General features: G+C 39.2%; 1 protein-coding gene across 4 annotated transcripts in view; it reads right to left on the reverse strand.

Moving 5' to 3' along the window:
* Window positions 1-984: 984 nt before the first annotated feature.
* The window catches only part of LOC119498660 (laminin subunit alpha-3-like), a 71,836-nt gene continuing 54,818 nt past the window's right edge, over window positions 985-18,002 (reverse strand). For 3 of the 4 annotated variants that reach the window (XM_037787699.1, XM_037787697.1, XM_037787698.1), the window contains 31 exons: window positions 17,851-17,961; window positions 17,623-17,734; window positions 17,210-17,377; window positions 16,895-17,091; window positions 16,494-16,610; window positions 16,033-16,187; window positions 15,721-15,862; window positions 15,512-15,611; window positions 15,313-15,429; window positions 14,492-14,662; window positions 14,194-14,345; window positions 13,918-14,112; window positions 13,681-13,829; window positions 13,368-13,530; window positions 13,138-13,265; window positions 11,757-11,901; window positions 11,548-11,643; window positions 11,254-11,408; window positions 11,038-11,155; window positions 10,800-10,925; window positions 10,539-10,672; window positions 10,125-10,262; window positions 9,703-9,823; window positions 7,234-7,367; window positions 6,871-7,051; window positions 6,582-6,740; window positions 6,322-6,487; window positions 4,118-4,272; window positions 3,780-3,873; window positions 3,527-3,646; window positions 985-2,188 (listed from right to left, as the gene is read on the reverse strand). In XM_037787699.1, the coding sequence (XP_037643627.1) occupies window positions 2,046-2,188; window positions 3,527-3,646; window positions 3,780-3,873; window positions 4,118-4,272; window positions 6,322-6,487; window positions 6,582-6,740; window positions 6,871-7,051; window positions 7,234-7,367; window positions 9,703-9,823; window positions 10,125-10,262; window positions 10,539-10,672; window positions 10,800-10,925; window positions 11,038-11,155; window positions 11,254-11,408; window positions 11,548-11,643; window positions 11,757-11,901; window positions 13,138-13,265; window positions 13,368-13,530; window positions 13,681-13,829; window positions 13,918-14,112; window positions 14,194-14,345; window positions 14,492-14,662; window positions 15,313-15,429; window positions 15,512-15,611; window positions 15,721-15,862; window positions 16,033-16,187; window positions 16,494-16,610; window positions 16,895-17,091; window positions 17,210-17,377; window positions 17,623-17,734; window positions 17,851-17,961 (4,362 nt within the window). In that variant the 3' untranslated portion in view covers window positions 985-2,045. Of the gene's footprint in view, window positions 2,189-3,526; window positions 3,647-3,779; window positions 3,874-4,117; window positions 4,273-6,321; window positions 6,488-6,581; window positions 6,741-6,870; window positions 7,052-7,233; window positions 7,368-8,935; window positions 9,359-9,702; window positions 9,824-10,124; window positions 10,263-10,538; window positions 10,673-10,799; window positions 10,926-11,037; window positions 11,156-11,253; window positions 11,409-11,547; window positions 11,644-11,756; window positions 11,902-13,137; window positions 13,266-13,367; window positions 13,531-13,680; window positions 13,830-13,917; window positions 14,113-14,193; window positions 14,346-14,491; window positions 14,663-15,312; window positions 15,430-15,511; window positions 15,612-15,720; window positions 15,863-16,032; window positions 16,188-16,493; window positions 16,611-16,894; window positions 17,092-17,209; window positions 17,378-17,622; window positions 17,735-17,850; window positions 17,962-18,002 lie in introns of those variants that run through there. The other variant, XM_037787700.1, reaches the window with a different exon arrangement.

The raw sequence follows: 18,002 nt of genomic DNA on the forward strand, positions 1-18,002 counted from the left end.
TGCTGGCTCACTGGAATAGCTTACTGGGACACTTAAAGTGCGGGTAGGCAGTATATTTTTGGCATCATTGGGCAAAAATTCCATAATAACCTTTCAGCATATTGTAATTCAAGATCTCTGAGAGATAACTAGACTTCTGCACCTCCTCATGGCTCAAAACATGGCTGTTTTCAGGCTTTAAAAAATCTAGCCAGTGACGACAGACTTTGGCCAATTGAGCGTTTTTATTGAGCGTTTCTATTGGCTGTGCTCCGGGCTGGTGAGCGGTGCTTGGTATTTCCTCAACTGATCTCAACACGGCTGCCGGGTCACAAACCTACTCATTTTACAGCTAAAAAGTACACTACAAGATGTTTCTGAAAACATTTGAGGCCAGAAATAGGCGTTGCAGTAACAGAATATTGATTCATATCTGATCAGCGCTGCCTAGTTTGACCGTTTGATCGGAGTTTGCGAATGATTGACAGCTGCTCAGAGACGGCAGGCTCCAGCTCAGCTCTGATTGGTTGTTTTCTTCCGATCTGTGAAATCTTGCAGATGCCATTAGGAGCACCGGAGGACACAGAGGCACATGATTTTTTTAAGTTTACCTGTCTCGTGCACAGGATATAGTGACCGTTTTAATCATATTTGCTCCATTTCTACCCACTGCTGCTTTAACAAACGTTGCAACAGGAAATACAAAGGGGAGCATTTACAATGTTTATGTTGTCAAGTTTGAAAAGGTGATCAGATTGTGGGCTCTTCTCATTTCTCTGTTTGTACATCTTCAATACCTTTCCTTGCCTCCTCTCCCCTCCCACCATGTGAGTGGAGGAGGCAAGGAAGAGACAAGAGAGAGGAGTCAAGGCAACAGGCATTTAACAAAATCAAACATCCTTGGTAATTCAACAATGAATCCCATGTCTGGAAAAAATGCATGTTTCAGTACATATACTAATTTGAGTTGTCACCATGAAGTCAAAGGATCATTTTCAAGACCTATTTATGGCACTGAGAAGTATTTATAAAGTACATTAATTACAAAATAGCTTACAAATCAGTGGTCACAAGACAGGAATGCATGTAAAAATCATCATGTCCAATCGTCATGCATATTTTTTCTTATGTCACAAAATTTTCCACAAATGTACAAAGCAGGCAAGTAAACACTTGCTGGGGAGTTTAAATACATCAAATACATGTTGTTGTTTTTTGTTACATTAATTTCAACGTTATAGTAATATAGGCTAAATGGTCCCAAACATGACTTGTGAGACTTATTATTAGAATCTATATTGGTTTTCAACTCATAGACAATGCTCCACAAACTTCAGTACATGCTGTTCTCTAGTGTAGCTGACATTAACAGCCACACAGAACATCCTCATGCATGAAAAAGGAATGCAAAATGAAAAATTAATTCAGAACAACAGTAATACAGTATGGGGAAAAACCATGTGATTTCATGGCCTGTGTGTTAAAATGCAGAGCTCTACATGCTGGCATGTGGATATGAATATAAAACAGCTAGGCAGCCTCTGAAATGTCACTGAGTTGAGCACCGTGGGTGTAAGCGTAATTATTCTAGTATAAACTTTCCAATGAACAAACAAAAACAAATCAACTGATAATGTTGACCTCCATTAAAAGCACCATCACAAAAGGCATTATTTGTTTTCTTAAAGTGCTGGGCTGCTCCTACGGCAGCCCTGACCAATCACAAGCTTATTCAGTAGCGTTTGATTGTCGACAGAAAATTAATGGACCAACACATCAGACTGTAAAACAACTGTTAGAATATGTGAATTGGTGCCCTGATACATGATTTTATCACAAAATAAATACAGAACTGTTTAACAGAGCAGCAAATATTATGAACCTGTAAGCTGCTGCTCAAATCTCTATTTTACATACAGACTCACACACACACTCACACTGAAACACACTGCTCATAAAATATACATTCTCACACACAAACACATTCTCTGTCTTGGTAACAGATTGCACATGGTTGGCGGTGGACGTGGTCCCAAGGTTTGTTTCATGATGACGCAGTGAGACGTTCAGCCTGGACACTCTTTGAGGTTGACCGGACCGTACGCACCGGACAGCCTGTCAAAAGAGACCGAGTCGCTGTTGATCCTCATGTCCTGGATGCATCCCACAAATGACGATGTGACAGGGAGCGTCTGTTGCATTGGCATCTCTGCAGCAGAAAGGTACATGTGGTCAATATGTGAGATTGTATGTGTGAATAAACTTAAAGGAACAGTGTGTAACATTTTGGGGGATCTATTAGCAGAAATGGAATATAATATTCTATGTTTTTATTAGTGTGTAATCACCTGAACCTAAGAATCGTTGTGTTTACGTTAGCTTAGAATGAGCCCTTCATATCTACATAGGGGGCGGGTCCTCTTCACAGATTTTGCCATGTTGCTCGGCCACTGGCTCTTATGGTTATTATTATTATTCAGGATGGCCTCTGAGCGAGGCAAACAGTGGTTTTGCACTCGGCGGCTCACGTTACCGCAGTCTCGGAAAGGGAGTAGTGAGCGAAGGGGTACTCAGTTGGTTGCAATTTGCAACCACACCACTAGATGCTGCCAAATCCTACACACTGGACCTTTAACTAAAATATAACGTATATATTATAAAACTATTAAAAATCTGACAAGTTTTGTAATGATTGGACAAACAATTTCTGATTTATAGTCTGATTTGTGTTATGCCATGGCCATTTTTGCATCTGTAGTGCCCTTAGTAGTTGTTTTGAATGACATTTTCAGGGTATGTTCCAAGTACTTTTGAGGACATATCATGTGATGATTGGCCCAACGGTTGTGGAGTTATGTCTGTTGATGTGCTGGGAGTAAAGTAAAAAACAAAAAAAGACCCCAAATGAACACTGTAAGCGGACTACTTGATCACTATAAGTGAAATATTTAAACAGCATTTGTATAGGAATGATTCTGTCCCAAGCTTTTTGATCCATATAAGCGGTTGATCGCTGTAACTGTGATCACTATAAGCGGTTGATCGCTGTAACTGTGATCACTATAAGCGGTTGATCGCTGTAACTGTGATCACTATAAGCGGTTGCCAATGTAAAATCTAAATAAGATATCATCAAGCTTTATGCAATTTTTCATAAGTTTGGTCCAATAATGATCCACAGAAAATGTGGTAGCAATCGGACGGACCTATGGAGATATTAAAAATGTGCTTTTCAAAAAAATCAAAATGGCTGAAACTCTAGTCAGGCGGACTTTAGTTCTTGAGGATTTTTCGTAGAGCACATTGAGCTGAACATGTGTGTCAAATTTCAAGTCAATCAGACTTGCGGTGTGAGGGGTGTGGCCTTTCCAAAATCACGTTTTGTGGCGTTAATTGCAGTACCACTATGTGACCGATTGGAGTCATATTTCTTGGGAAGCACTTGCACATCATTTCCAGTTATTGGGCCAAATTTCATGTTTCTAGCTCCTTCCAGCTCACTGCAATTTGAGTAGATTAACTCTCACATTAACAGATTAATACTCACCAGGAATGCCGCCCACATACAAGGAGTCTTTGGTCAAAGTTGTAGTGGAAGATTGTGGTCCAATCTTGTAACTGTCCATTGTGTCCACGTGCAGTTGCACAACATTTCTCCTCTTGATTACTAGAAGACACATGGACAGAAGACAATGACTTAATGCAAAAGACGATTTATATCAGCGTCCTAATAGGTTCCAACAGCAATTTTAGTTTGTCTTGGATGATGTCGTTTCATGAAGTGACTGTGAGCATATTACCTGAAATCTTATGAAACATTCCATCACATAAAGAAGCTTTTGGCTTCACCGACACCATGAATTCTCCTTTGCCATTGTTCGCTTGTGCCACCACCTGTAAATAGGAGCATGTCCAAACACAGTGGTTTTAGTCACGTGGACAGGGTACACACTTAAAGTAAAGACACCTTGTCAGTCAATGTTAAATGTAGGATCTGTTATGTAATGTTAAAGTCCTCAAAACAAAGACAAAGACACTGAAGGGATAACTGAAAACTACTATTTTGGGTTAGAAGTATCTGGCCAGAAAAAAAACAGCTGATGTGACATCATTAAACTGACTGTCAGGCCGGCCTCACCTCTCCTCTGAGCATGTAGACAGTGAGATAATGGCCCATTGCAGGTCCGTACTGGTTCCAGCTGGAATCACCAATATGTAGCAGGAGTCCAGTTGGACTCCGCGGACGAATATTAAACAGCAGCTCAAAGCTGGATCCTATAACAAAGGAGTCATCTGAAATACAGAAAACAGATATCATCATGGTTGTCATCATTGGCATTGTTATAGAAATCATAATTTAGACTGTAAGTATCAAAATAATGAGGAGGCAGGCATGAAATTAACATATCATGGAGACTGGAAGGAACTGACATGTAACTAATTTCCTATAAATGTCTTTTAAAGTGTTATCTAATTTGGTACTAATTATAGAGAAAATGGAGACGGAGTTCCTTAATTAATCAATTTCAATTAATATCTAGAGTGTAAGTATTTTACTCAGTGCACAGCAAGTAAGTTGAACATGCAAAAATGTAAATTAGGCTTCCTGCATGGTTGTACATTACTAGCATATGGGGAAATTACCAAATATGTATAATAAACGTTTTTGGGGTTAAATGGATCTCTGTTAGCTTTCAACTTATTAAGGTTTTAGTAGTTTTTTCAAGGACATATCTGGATATTCACTTCTTATAACTGCCCCCATTTTTTTAATGTAACGCTGATTTCCAGGTTTCTTTTCACAAAAATAAATACTATCAGTATCACATTTAATTATACCTAAAGACATAGTCTGTATCTAATTAATACATTATCAAGAAATCACGAGACCTGTAAAATAATATATTTTTGCATATTTTATGTAATCTGTATACATTTTTAAATGCAAACTTAAAGAGGCAGTAGGCAGTATATTTTTTGGCATCATTGGGCAAAAATTCCATAATAACCTTTCGGCATATTATAATTCAAGTGTTCTGAGAGAAAACTAGACTTCTGCACTTCCTCATAGCTCTTTTTTCAGATTTTGAAAAAATCTAGCCCGTGACGGGAGACTTTGACCAATCACAGGTCATTTCATTGAGAGAGCGTTCCTATTGGCTGTGCTCCGGTCATGTGACCGGAACTTGGCGTTCCTTCACCAGATTTCACAATGGCGGCGGCGTCACAAACTTTCTCATTTTACAGCTAAACCGCACACTACAAGATGATTCTGAAAACATTTGAGGCGAGAAATAGGCATTAACGTAACATGATATTGATTCATATTTGATCAGCGCTGCCTAGTTTGACCGTTTGGTCGGAGTTTGCGAGTGATTGACAGCCAGCTCCCATAGACAGCAGACCTCAGATCAGCTCTTACTGCTTGTTTTCCTCCGGTCTGTGAAATCTTGCAGATGCTGTTAGGAGCACCGGAGGACACAGAGGCACATGATTTTTTTTTCAGGTTACCTGTTTCATGCACTACTGTCACGATATAGCGACGTTTTATCAAAATAACTTTTTTTAATAATATTTGCTCCAATCTCGCCTACTTGAGCTTTAAAACCTATTTATTCTTATTGCTTAAGAATGGATGTTATTTTATTCACTTATTTAATAGTATTTAAATTCTAAAATGTTATTCTATTTTTTGTTATTTTATTAATCACTTATTTTATTGTATTTCATTTGTATAATTTTATTCTATTTTACTGTTATTTTATTAATCTAGTTTTAAATTCACACTGTTTTACTACTATTTCTGTTATTAAAGCTTTTATTACATTTGATTACATTTTTATCATTTTATTGTCTTGCTTGCATTGTCTCAAATTATCAAATTGTAAAATTTTTCTTGTCTTTTCTGTTGCCTTATTTTCGGTATTTTCATCATCTGTGAAGCACTTTGAACTGCACTGACCTGTATGAAAGGTGCTACAAAAATAAAGTTGGATTGATTGATTGATAATATTTCTGTGAGAAATTAATATTTATTTTTCTAAATGGCAATAAATTTTAAAATTCACATACGATCACTCGTCTTGGAAATACCCCGCTCATGTCTATCGACATGTCTATCTTAGGACCTTTTCGGATAGGTCTATACTCTTATATATATATATATACTCTATACTTTTATTTATTAGCATTTTGTGTCATTGACTTGTTCAGGAGGAGGCAAATTGTGTGGATAAGGTTGCAATTCCTACTGATTGCTAACAGAAGTTGAAAGAGGGAATTTATGGTGGTTAGATATGCTTCTGTAGTATTTTCAGATTGTTATCAGAGAGATGTACTCACTGATGAGGACGTGTGCTCCATTCCCTGAGAAATAAGCCCCTCTTTGTGTCTGTCCCTCAAAGCAGGGCCCAGCACCGTGGTTCGTGGTTGGTTTCGACATTGGTGCTCCATTCATTTTAAAATTGCGGATACAGCCGGACACACTTTGCTTTGGAAGGGCCTTCAACTAAAAGTTAAAAAAAATAGAGAGAAAGACATTACAATTTGTGAATGAATTGTTTGAGCGTGTGAATTGGCCAGTGAGTATTTTTCTGTTTTACCTTCAGCTCTTTGTGCATCGACTCTGGGGCACTGCCCAGGTACGCAGGTGACACAAACTGCTGCATGGATATCAACTCAGCATTTGTCAGCTGACCATCCTGGGCTTTGATCCCATCTACAACCAATCGAAACTTCTTCTTCTCCAAACTGAATATGACCTGCAGGCAACATGTTCACACATACACACAAGGAATGATAAGGTGTTTAGCTTTGCTCTATAATGTGGATTGAGTGATTCAATGGTAGCAGCAAAATGCATGTGATTTGGCATGATATGAGTCCACTGACCGTGTGCCACTTTCCATCATTGTACTTCTCCCTGTTGAAGATCTCCTTCTGTTTGCCCACAGACAGTCTGATCCTGCCTTTGGAGATGTATAATGCGAGATGAGAACGCCCTCCTCTGGTAGCAGCGAAGAAAAGCAGGCCTTCAGAAGCTCGAGTCCTGACATCCAGAGAAAAGTGGGGCCTGAAGAGGATAAAGAAAGACACCATCTTTAGTGATTGTGTGTGTTGGCTCTGAAATAACTGTAGCATTGTTCTTGAGATGACAGACTCAGCCAAGCATGCTTTTAATTTAGAAATCTTCCACTGAAAGTTGAATGTGTGTGTATTGTGAAATGGTGAAGTGAGGTAAGACAGGTGACTCACCTGGGCTGCAGGACCTGTAGTGGAAGGCTGTAGCTCAGGCTGCTAACAGGGCCTCCCATGCGATATGCATTTTGAACCAGGGCTGGTAATGCACATGCTGATAGACTCTCATTTATCGCCTGCATCACAGCATCCTAAACAAATAAAAAAAGACACTCAGCACAAGGTACAAAGTTGGCAACTCATCTTTTGGGAAGTCTCCAAAGGGGTTCCACTTGTCAATAGGAAAAAAGGTAGCATACAACAATATATAGTGGTAAGAATGACTATAACATATATAAAATACTATATATATTGTATTAAATTGGGGCTCCGCAAACAGACAGTGAAACAAAAGATCTTCTACGCATTTCAGAACAATGAGGACATGTTGTACACTAACTAAATGAATGCATCTAACGGTTATTTTCATTATTGATTCATCTGTTGATTAATTGACTAAAATAAAGTGTCAGAAACCCAAATATATTCAGTTTACTATCATAGAAGCCTGAGAGAAACAGCAAACATTCCTAATTGTGAAGCTAGAGTGTTTTTTTTATTATTATTTTTGCTTTTAAGCATTTAATAGTTTTGAAAAATTGCCAAATATAACCTGGTGGTAATGATTTCATCACTCATGTAGTTATTATTGATGATAAATGGTGGGTCAGTGTGGATCTTGGATCAGATGCTTTATTTTGGTTACATTGAGGTTTTTACTGTCATGTAGAGTTTCTTGTAGCGGCACAAACCTTCTGTTTACTCAGAGGTGTGTTTGGTTTCAACATAGTTAGGAATTTTGAATTGTGCTTGCTCAGTACAGCATGCAGGAAAGTAGTGGCTTATATAATTTGAGTGATTTCAACAGGAATGAACTTGTTATAGAGTTGCAGAGATTATTAAACAGTAAAGAGACTCAAGGACCTTTTTGAAATGGCTCAGGTAGTCCTGATATTATAGAAAACACCAATAATGAATGAAAGACCCACCAAAAAAAATAATATTACACATGGTGTAATATCTGCGTGATATCATGATATGAATCTGAATTTCACAGAACCGTCTCTTCTGTATTTTGGATTTCTGTTACATCTTTGGTTAAATTTTTCCTCTAAATCCGGACTGATTATTGCACTTGTATGAACTCATGCAGCAGCTGAGAATTTATTATTCAGGCATTCATCTACTGCAGGTCAGTGGTTGTTGGAGAATAGATTATGGCGGTGATAAGACCTCCGTTAATCAAATGCATTGAGCTTAGTAAAGTATGATGGGCATGCAAGATCCACCGTGATTTGAAGAAATGATGTAATCATGCTTTGATAATGTGTCTGAACACAGTAAGCTCTGCTAGGCCCTCACAAATTTCACCCGGAGGCCTGGCTTAGCTGTGAAATACCAACATTTCATCTCAGGAAATGCTTCCAAACTTCCCACTGGTAATTTATTATAATGTAAATCAGTATTTCTAAGCCTTAATGCTGGGGTCCCATTCAGAGTTTAAAGAGATGGTTTGGTTAAGTCAAGTTTATTTATGTAACAAAATCCAACAGGGCTTTACTGGCCCACAACAGCAAGGGTTTCCATTTAATGCATTTTAATTTTAAATAATTTAACAAGTTTGAAGTATAATTTGTGTCCCTCTATGTCCATAAAAGCAGAAGTAGAAGTAAAACAGCGTAATGAGATAGAGAATGTCGAGAAACTCAGATGCAGATCCTTTTGTGATTGTATGATTATTAATTTTATTTGATAAGTTACCATAATCAGGCATGATTGAGTGTTTCCATTAGGTCAGACAATAGTGAGTTAGAGTTAAACGTGCTTGTGAATGACTGTTAGAAAGTGGTTCATTACTGAGTTACATGAAAGAAAGAAGAGAGACATGAGCTGATTTCAAGATTGTTATTCACGAGTCTTTGTTTGTAATTACTGGATGTTTAAATAGAATAGACAGAGATACAATACATTTAATAATTTGTGTGATTAATGGGAATGTTCATGCAACTTTGCTTTATTTAAGTACACTGCAGATGAAGGAGCGTGTGCATAAACAACATTGCGGTGCAAGCTTCCAGTTTTTTCATATCAATATTAGATTCTTGTCAGCGTCAGCAGGTCTTAGGGCTCCTTCTTCTTCCTACTGGAAATGAGGCAGCAAAATACAATGTAAATAATGTCAACATAAGACACCCTCAACAATAGCATTATACAGCAGTTTCACTGTACAAATGTACGTTCAGTTACAAAAGGGAAAGATAAAGATGGGTATGACTTACCCATCAAGTCACCATGTTCATAATGTACATAATAGCTTTGACAGTTATACCTTTAAATAAGATGGATTGCTCTAGTCGTTAAACAATAATGTCACTTAATTCAAAGGAAAGTGAACCAAATTGATTTGCTTTGGAAAGAAGTTTCAATTATTTCATCCAAATGTCAGGTTTTTCCACTTGTTTACAAAAACAATACACAAACACTCACTTTCTTAGAGGCGCGGTCCAGCATCAGTTGAGGGGGACTGTCAGCGGTACACACATCCACCAAGACGTTTCCATTCGCCTTGAACTTGCTCAAGTCCTCGACCATGTACGTAATGGTTGGCCTGTAAATACAACAAATGGCATTGATATTTGGTGCACAATCAATCACTGTGTAACTTCAATAATAACAGCTGTACATAAATCTTGAGGTGTTTCAAAATGATGCAGCTATGCAATGCAAAGTGAACTGAATATCATTGAGTTGTTGACCAAACTTGACATTAGAAGACGTCATCTTGGGCTTTGGGAAACACTGATCATCATTTCTCACCATTTTCTGACATTTTATAGACAAAACAACTAATCAAGAAAATAAACGACGGATTAATAAACAGTGAAAATAATCGTTAGTTGCAGCCCTACCGTCTTGTGTAGACGTTGGAAATGCAGCCTTTGAAATGGTTTTCTCCCAGTTTCAAGAAGCCATCTGTGTCAGATATGGCAGTGTCGCCGCCACTCTGCTCCTGACCCTCGTCTTCATCATCAATCAGCAGATCGATACTGTTTGGAAAAAAATCATCACAGTATTTTTTTGTACACTAGCTTTAGATTGAGTTTGTTTATTTTCTTTTGCATTGTATTTGAGTTCAACTGCTGGGCAGCTGGTGTCACTGTCGATGCTCATTAATCTGAGACTCTGAAACTGAGCCCATATACCTGCTGAAATCACACCAAACCACAGACTAATGTGTATAGTTGTAAAAACATTGTTAAATATGTATGGATGTCAACATTATTATTATATGTCTGAATGTAAAATCATTGCCTCTTTCATACCTTCCACCTTTTCTGTTTATAGTCAAATAATGCCACTGGCCATCATGATATTCTCTCTCGTTTGATTTCCACATCTTGTTGTTGAAATTGAGAATCACGTGTCCATTTTCCATTAAAAGATTTATCCCATTAGCCTGGAAAACAGAAACAAAATAAAAGGTTTTAAAATCTGACCAAGCTCTACCTGTTGTCTCACACAACTTCAATCTCATAAAGTCACAATTAAAACATGAAATTTCAAAATAAATGTTAAGGACTGACCTGCAGGATGAGACCCTGATTTTCTGTGCTCTTGAATCCGAGGGAGACAGTTAAGTCGTTCTCCAGATCAAAGTTAAAGTCAGCTGACAGGGAGCTCCCCAAGCTGAACTCTGCTTTACGAGAAATCTAGACAACAACATGGACATTATACATCAGTTAATTAGTTGACCAAAAAGCCTAAGTGTGGTTTGGGCAGTGATAGGAATGCTGGTTTGGAATGCAGAGGTTGACGTCCTACCAAGGAATCAATGGGACAACCTTTGCTGATGCCCACTTTCTCTGCAAAAGGTTTAAAGACTTTATCCAGCAGCATTTTCTTCAAGCATCCTTTGAATGGCTGTATGGTGATGTTATGTCTGTGAAAAGGAGCAGAAAACTCTCAATAAAGTGGAAAAAGGTTGATCACCTAACTCTCAACACACAATAATTAAGATGAAAATTGATAACCACGTACCTTTCCCTCAGGTCATGCGGGGCACCACCAATATAGAATTCTTTAAATGCCTTGTTGTCGTACACAGCTTCGGCTTTGGCCACTTCTTTCTTGTCGACAAGGACTATCACTTTACCCCCCCGACTAAAGATGAGGATTTCTGTCCAGTCAGCTGTCTGAAGAAAAAGATAAAGGAGCAATATGCGGTTGAATTAATGATTCTTGATTTACAAGAATCCATTATTGAGTAAAAGTTATCCAGTTGAGTAAAAGTTAATTGAGTGATTGCAGAAAACAACAAAAAAAGCTTCTTACCGGGAATGATTTGCCGCCCTTTGTAGCTGGTGCATCGAGCAAATTACTACGTAGGAAAACTTCGCCCTTCTCCATCGTCACGGTGAAGTAATTGTCCTGTGTTGCGGGGGAAACAGAGTAATCACATTCTTGCAAATAGTACATATAATTCTGTTGAAATTACATCAAAACAGAAGATTTATAAAGTAACCATGAGGACAATAATTTACCTCACTTCCTATGTATAAGAGCAGACCGTTTTCTGAACGAGAAGTGACGGTAAAACTGATTTGGAGGCTGGCAGATGGTCTATCGATTAGCATTTTGCCATATCCAGTGCCTTCATAGTAGTCAGAGTCCATCGGAGGTACATATCTGGATAGATGGGAGAAAAAGTGACAAAATAATATTCAAAATCTCATTCTGAAGTTAATGTCTTAAGTTACAGACAGAAGTTACTGACTTCAACAATCTTCAAAGAATTTTCCCTTTTTCTATCCCACGTATTCAGGATCACAGTGGGGCTGGAGCCTCCGCAGGCATCCATTGGGAAAAAGAGCTCTAGCTTCAAGTCTAACACACTGAAAAAACACAAGTAAAAGGCTACAACCAAAAAGAACCTACATGTTTTTATGAGGGAAAACCCAGATCACTACAGGAAATCCACAAAAACAATAATAAAACAGGGAGATCATATAAGCGCCACATAGAAAGGACCAAGTTAAAACCCTTGTTCGGGCAGCTACCAAAGAGGGGGTGGGATGGAAATTTGTATCCATTCATGCCACAGGGATGACATCAAAAACTGGGGTGGGGTGAGACTGAAAATGTCAAACACTAGATGGCAAGACAATGAAAAGACAACCTGTTGTTTTTGGATATTAAAATATTGTCGCAGGTTAAAGGGATAGTGTAGGTGTTTTGAAGTTGGGTTGTATGAGGTACTTATCCATAGTCAGTGTATTACCTACAGTAGATGAAGGTCCGCACGCCCCCAGTTTGGAGAAACAGACCAGTGACAGCACGGAAGCAAAGTAATGTACTGCTGTGGACGGGGGCCGACAGCAAAACGTATTTTATCCACTTAAAAGAAAGACCCACCTAAAAAAATCAGTATCAGTTTAAGTGTACGCTATATTAAAAATATTTCCAACGGGGAACTGAATTTAAAGTGAATCTTATCTACAATGTTTTTGTCAACTGAGTGACTTTGACGAGAGCATAGATAAGTTTCCGGGCTGTCTGACGGCGAGATAAAGCGGTGAAAATAATATATAAATAAATATAGCATAAACTTAAACAGATATTGATTTTTTTAGGTGAGCCTTTCTTTTAGGTGGCTAAAATACGTTTTGCTGCCGGCCCCGTTCACAGCAGTACATTGCTTTGCTCCCGTTTCGGTACTCCTGTCTGCTTCTCCAAACTGGGGACGCACTGACCACAGTCTACTTTAAGTAATACACTGACTATGGACAAGTACTTCATAAAACCCGAATTCAAAACACCAACAACTATCCCTTTAAAATATGATTACAGAAAAGGCATAGAAGCATGTTTATAGTTTAAAAAAATCCAGACTTTAGTCTCAGCACTAACCATACTAGGACCTACCTCTTGCATGGAGTCTCCACATTGATCCTCTCTGCCTTTTTGAAATTGTAGAGACTGACGACTTTGTCGTTTAAATAGGAGAACTCAATACAGCCCTTGTACTTGGGGAATTTGAGAGGAGCGGGCGGCTGAGGGAGAAGCAAAACAGAGAAAGATATTAATAAAAACCCATGCTAGTTAGACATAAAGAAATGATTAGTATTGCTGTTCTTATTTCCTTGCTCGCTTACAGTGAAGGTGTCGGGGTAGCCGCCAACGTAAAAAACAACATCACTGGGATTGAGGTTCAGCAAGTTATTGCCCTCTGATCCTTCATTCCTTCCCGCAATTGGCTCACCGGGAGTGTTTGAGGTAATATCTTTGATTAAGGTCATCTTGGCATCTTGGTAAATCCTAAATCGGAAGGGGGAAAAAAATATCACATTTACAACGTTCACATTCTTCACAAATGTCCTTGGTCTTTTTCACTTTAAATGCTGTGTATTAAGTCACAGTGGATACGAGTGGAAATGAAAAATGCCATAAATGTGTGTGCCAGTTTACCTGCGTAGGTCCACTTTATCGAACTTAGCCAGCTCAGGCGTGGAATTGGTGATGGTGCCCGTTTTAATAGTGTACTCCTTTCCGTTGAGCCGGTACACCCCCATCAGCACGTTGTTCTTCAAAACCATACCGATGTAGTCCTTAGAAGACTACAAGACACGGTTTGTTAATGCCTTGTGTACAATCACAAACTAGATCTTTATATTCAACTATTCATATGCATTTGGAGTCACTTACATCTCTATTGCCGAGGTACAACACAAACATGTCGCCTTTGCTTGGGGTCTGTCTGCGTCTGCGTCTTCCATCACCCCTGCCTTCAGGTCTCTGCAGCGCCAGAGACAACGCCGTGTAGGCCTTGAGATCCTCCAGATTCTTTGGCGCACGCATCTCCACGTGGCCATCGCCTGTGAACATCATCGGGATCACAATCTGAAGAAAAAGATAAATTAGACCCATCAGGGAAAAAGAGGGGACAAGTTGATTATGGATGTTTACAGAGTGGGACCTCACCCTGTTGGCTGCGTTCCGGGCTTGTTCAATGAGATCTTTGATCTTCTTGATGTTCTCAGATATATTGCTAATGGGTGAGAACTGCGAGGTCAGGTTCTCCACCTCTGAGATCTTATCATCCAGAGATGGGATGGTGTCCAGCAATTTCTTTACTGGAAGTAGAAGAGGGAGAAAACAAATTGTAATGTGTAAAAAATGCAGCATCTTTACTTTTAAATCCTTAATATTTATAATACAAAAAGTGGTTACACATTAGAAAAATATTGCCTAATGTAAAGACACTGTTTCAAAATCTCACCTGACTTGTCCACATCATCCAACACATTGTCCAGGTTGGAGTCCACAGGGTTGACCTTGATCTTGTTAAGGTCCTTTCTGATGTCATTCAGTTTGTCCATGGTGTTAGTGGCCGTGATGTTGGCCGTAGCTGCCTTCCTCTTGGCTTCATCAATCATATCACCGATGTCATCTGATTTGAATAAATGAGTGATTAGGGAACATGAAGTGGAAATATGAACCTGGCAATAGACTCAGACACAATCAGTTAAAGGGGACCTTTTATGCTTTTGTGCTTTTTCCCTTTCCTTTAGTGTGTTATATATTTTTTTTGTGCATGTAAAAGGTCCGCAAAGTTGTAAAGCCCAAAGTCCAAAGCCAAAGGGAGTTCCTCTCCTCCACGGAAACACTGCTCCTGAACTGCCTGAAACGCCCTGCTTGAAGTTCCGCCATTTCTTCTGTAACGTGGTGATGCCACCAAGTAACACATTTGCATAATACCTGCCTAGCGGTTAGTTTGGCACGCCCTCAAACAAAGCTAGTTAGAGCGGAACTGGAGCGGAGTCTGAAGAGTTTGGTTCGGTTGATCAATCACAATAGAGTGGGCCAGCTGACCAATCAGGACAGACTGGGCTTTTCGGGAGGAGGGGGCAGGAGGTCAAACAGAGCATTTCAGACAGAGCCAGTATGAGAAAAAATAGAAAAATAAAGTGTTTCTTGAACATTAAAGAACGTAAACATGTTCTAGTAGAAACCCAAAATACAAGTATGAACCTGAAAATAAGCACAATAGATCCTCTTTAAATAGTCATGCTAAAGCTATACTGCCTTGACTTGTGCTACCTCTCTTGATGCCGTTTAATTGGTTCTGTGAGTCAAGCAGGTCTTTCTGAAGAGCTTTCTTCTTCGTGTCAGCGCTCTTTAGGCTCTTTTTCAGGTCAGTGACGTCGTCTGTGGCTTCTATTAAAGAAAGAAAGAAAGAGTTAGAGACTGAGCTTTTAGGTTATTTTAAAAACAACAGTTTAATAGTAGGGCTGAATACCTTTAAGGTCTGTCTCTGCCTCCTGTGCACGCTTCAGTAGGGCATTACTATTGTCTTTCAGGTATTTTGCTCTTTCTGTGAGCTTCTGACTTTTTACATTCTGAAGGAAGAAAAGAAACAATTTGTTAAAGTGAAACAATATTCTAAAATATTCTCTCTGACACAAGAAGCGTGTACTTCATCTTAGAGGTATCAAGTCTGTGGCTTACATTCAGGGCGTTGTCTGCTGCACGTTTGGCCTCATTGGCTGCAGCCTCAGCAGCATTAATTGCATCTGTGATGTTCTTATAGGCGTCAATAGCGTCTTTGGCGTTATGCACCTCAGTACGTTCACTTATGGCCTTCACATCACTGTTATACAGGAACACAAGGGAGGAAAATAAACCCAAGATACACAGATGCAATTGACACACTATTCTTGAAAGGACATAAACATAAACAACAGACAATGTTTTGCTTAAATTCATTACACCTCAGGTTATAATGAAATTGTGTCTTTATTATAAACATTAAAGACCTACTCCTCAAGTTTCTTCGCCAGCTTGTTAAGCTCCTTAGCATGTTTCTCTGCAGCCACCACAAGGTCCTCCTTGGCTGCGGCCTTGGCGATGTCATTCACCTTCTTGGTCAAGTCAGTCTTGGCACCATCCATCTGTGCTGCCAGCCTTTCGTATTCCTGCGGAGGAGAAGGACAGGTGAATGGCTGCAAGTTATTCATAACAAGCAGGAAATGCCATTTAGCTTGCTTCAGAGCACAGCAAGCGAAAACACAGATCTTTATCTGAGTGGACGGCATGTTGGGACCTGACGGCTCGCTGAGATCAGAGATGAAGCTTTTTTATTATATAACATAGCTACAGTATGTCAAAATGTTTTGGCTCATGTTGAGAAGCAATAAAATATGAGATATGTAAGTGTATAATTCTGAGTGTAGAGAATATTTCAAGCAAAGAACATGCAGGTTACAGTTTGCCAAACCTACCGTTTTGCTGTCAGATAGCATTTTCACCAAATCCTCTGTTTTCTGTAGCTCTTTTTTCGCCAAGGCCATTTGGTCCACAACAGTCTTCCGCTCCTTATTTAAGTCTGCGATACGTTTCTGTAGGGAGCACATGGGTCAGTTTAGAGTACAACAGTGAAATGACCATAAAAAGCAATAATAAACTCCCTTTGTTCACATAATACCTTACTATAACCTTAATGTATAACAGCACTTTTATGTTATGAACCACTATACAGTACATCCCCAATCATAATTTTTTATGAGACACATCTTATGTATACATATGATCCTCATTACGATTTATTTCCTCATAAACCATTAACCAACAAGCCCACGTGTTTCTAATAACTGATTAACTGATTGACTGTGTGAGTTATTACCTGCAGATCTCCCAGTGCCTGAGCATTGAGCCCGTTCTGGGCGTTGGCTTTTTTCAGGAAGTCCACCGCCTCCTTCAGAGCCTTGTCCAGGTCCTTCAGCTTGTCCTCGTAACCCTTCAGAAGGCCCCGAAGCTTCTCTGCTGCGGCCTGATTCTCATCAGACTGCTTACTTACATCATCCTTGACGTAGTCCAGCACTAGACAATAGAATAGGATAGGTTAATGGAAATATTTTTGACCAGTCTACAGTTCTTTGATGAAACAATTCTAGAGGGGTTTGGAAGAATTTACGGAAGTATAAACTAAGTATCGTACGTTTCTTGGCCTCGTCTCTTTCTTTCTCAGCAGCTGTCTTCTGAGGGCTGAAGTTCCTGTCCTGCATCTCCTTTATCATGCGCTTAGCGTCTTCTAGCATTTTAGCCAGGCTTTCATTGGGCACCGTGTCACCACTGGCGCCAGCATCCTTCAGTTGGTCCAGCAGAGCTTCAAACACACACAAAAAACACACAGTCAAGAAAATATTTAGGCTCTGATAGACAGCGTCATTACATTTTATTTGATACTTTTATACTGCTTGTAGAGATAAACTACATGTGCAGATGAACCAAATATAACTGCACAAAACAGAAAAAAGTAGGATGTCAAAAGAAAGTTAAAAAACAAGACATTAAGACAATAAAAGGCAGAACATAGTCAGCGTTGTGCTGCTGAATTTAAGTTCCCTTTACCTTGGATTTTCTTGAGCATGTTTTGAATCTCTGAGTCCAGATCTTTAGCCCTCTTGTGGGTTTTTCCAGTTTCTTCCACAGCCTTGTCAGCATCAGCCGCCCTCTCATCTACCTAAATAAAAACACATACCGACAATACACATTTATACACATTTTCAGTCGTAGTATTGCGCGCTGATATTTTAATAAAATGCTACAGTGCAGTAGATCTCGTCTCCATCGCTCTACCTTGTCTCTGAGTGTGCCGATGTCATCTGTGAGATTGCTAGCGTCATCTTCCAGCTGGTTGATTCGGGACTTTTGTTTGTTGATGGCGGAGCTGAATTTGTTGACAAGAATCTGCAGAGAGCACAGCAGCAGAAATGTAAATGAAGCTGCAT

Source organism: Sebastes umbrosus, chromosome 12, assembly GCF_015220745.1.
Source record: "Sebastes umbrosus isolate fSebUmb1 chromosome 12, fSebUmb1.pri, whole genome shotgun sequence".
NCBI lineage: Eukaryota > Metazoa > Chordata > Actinopteri > Perciformes > Sebastidae > Sebastes > Sebastes umbrosus.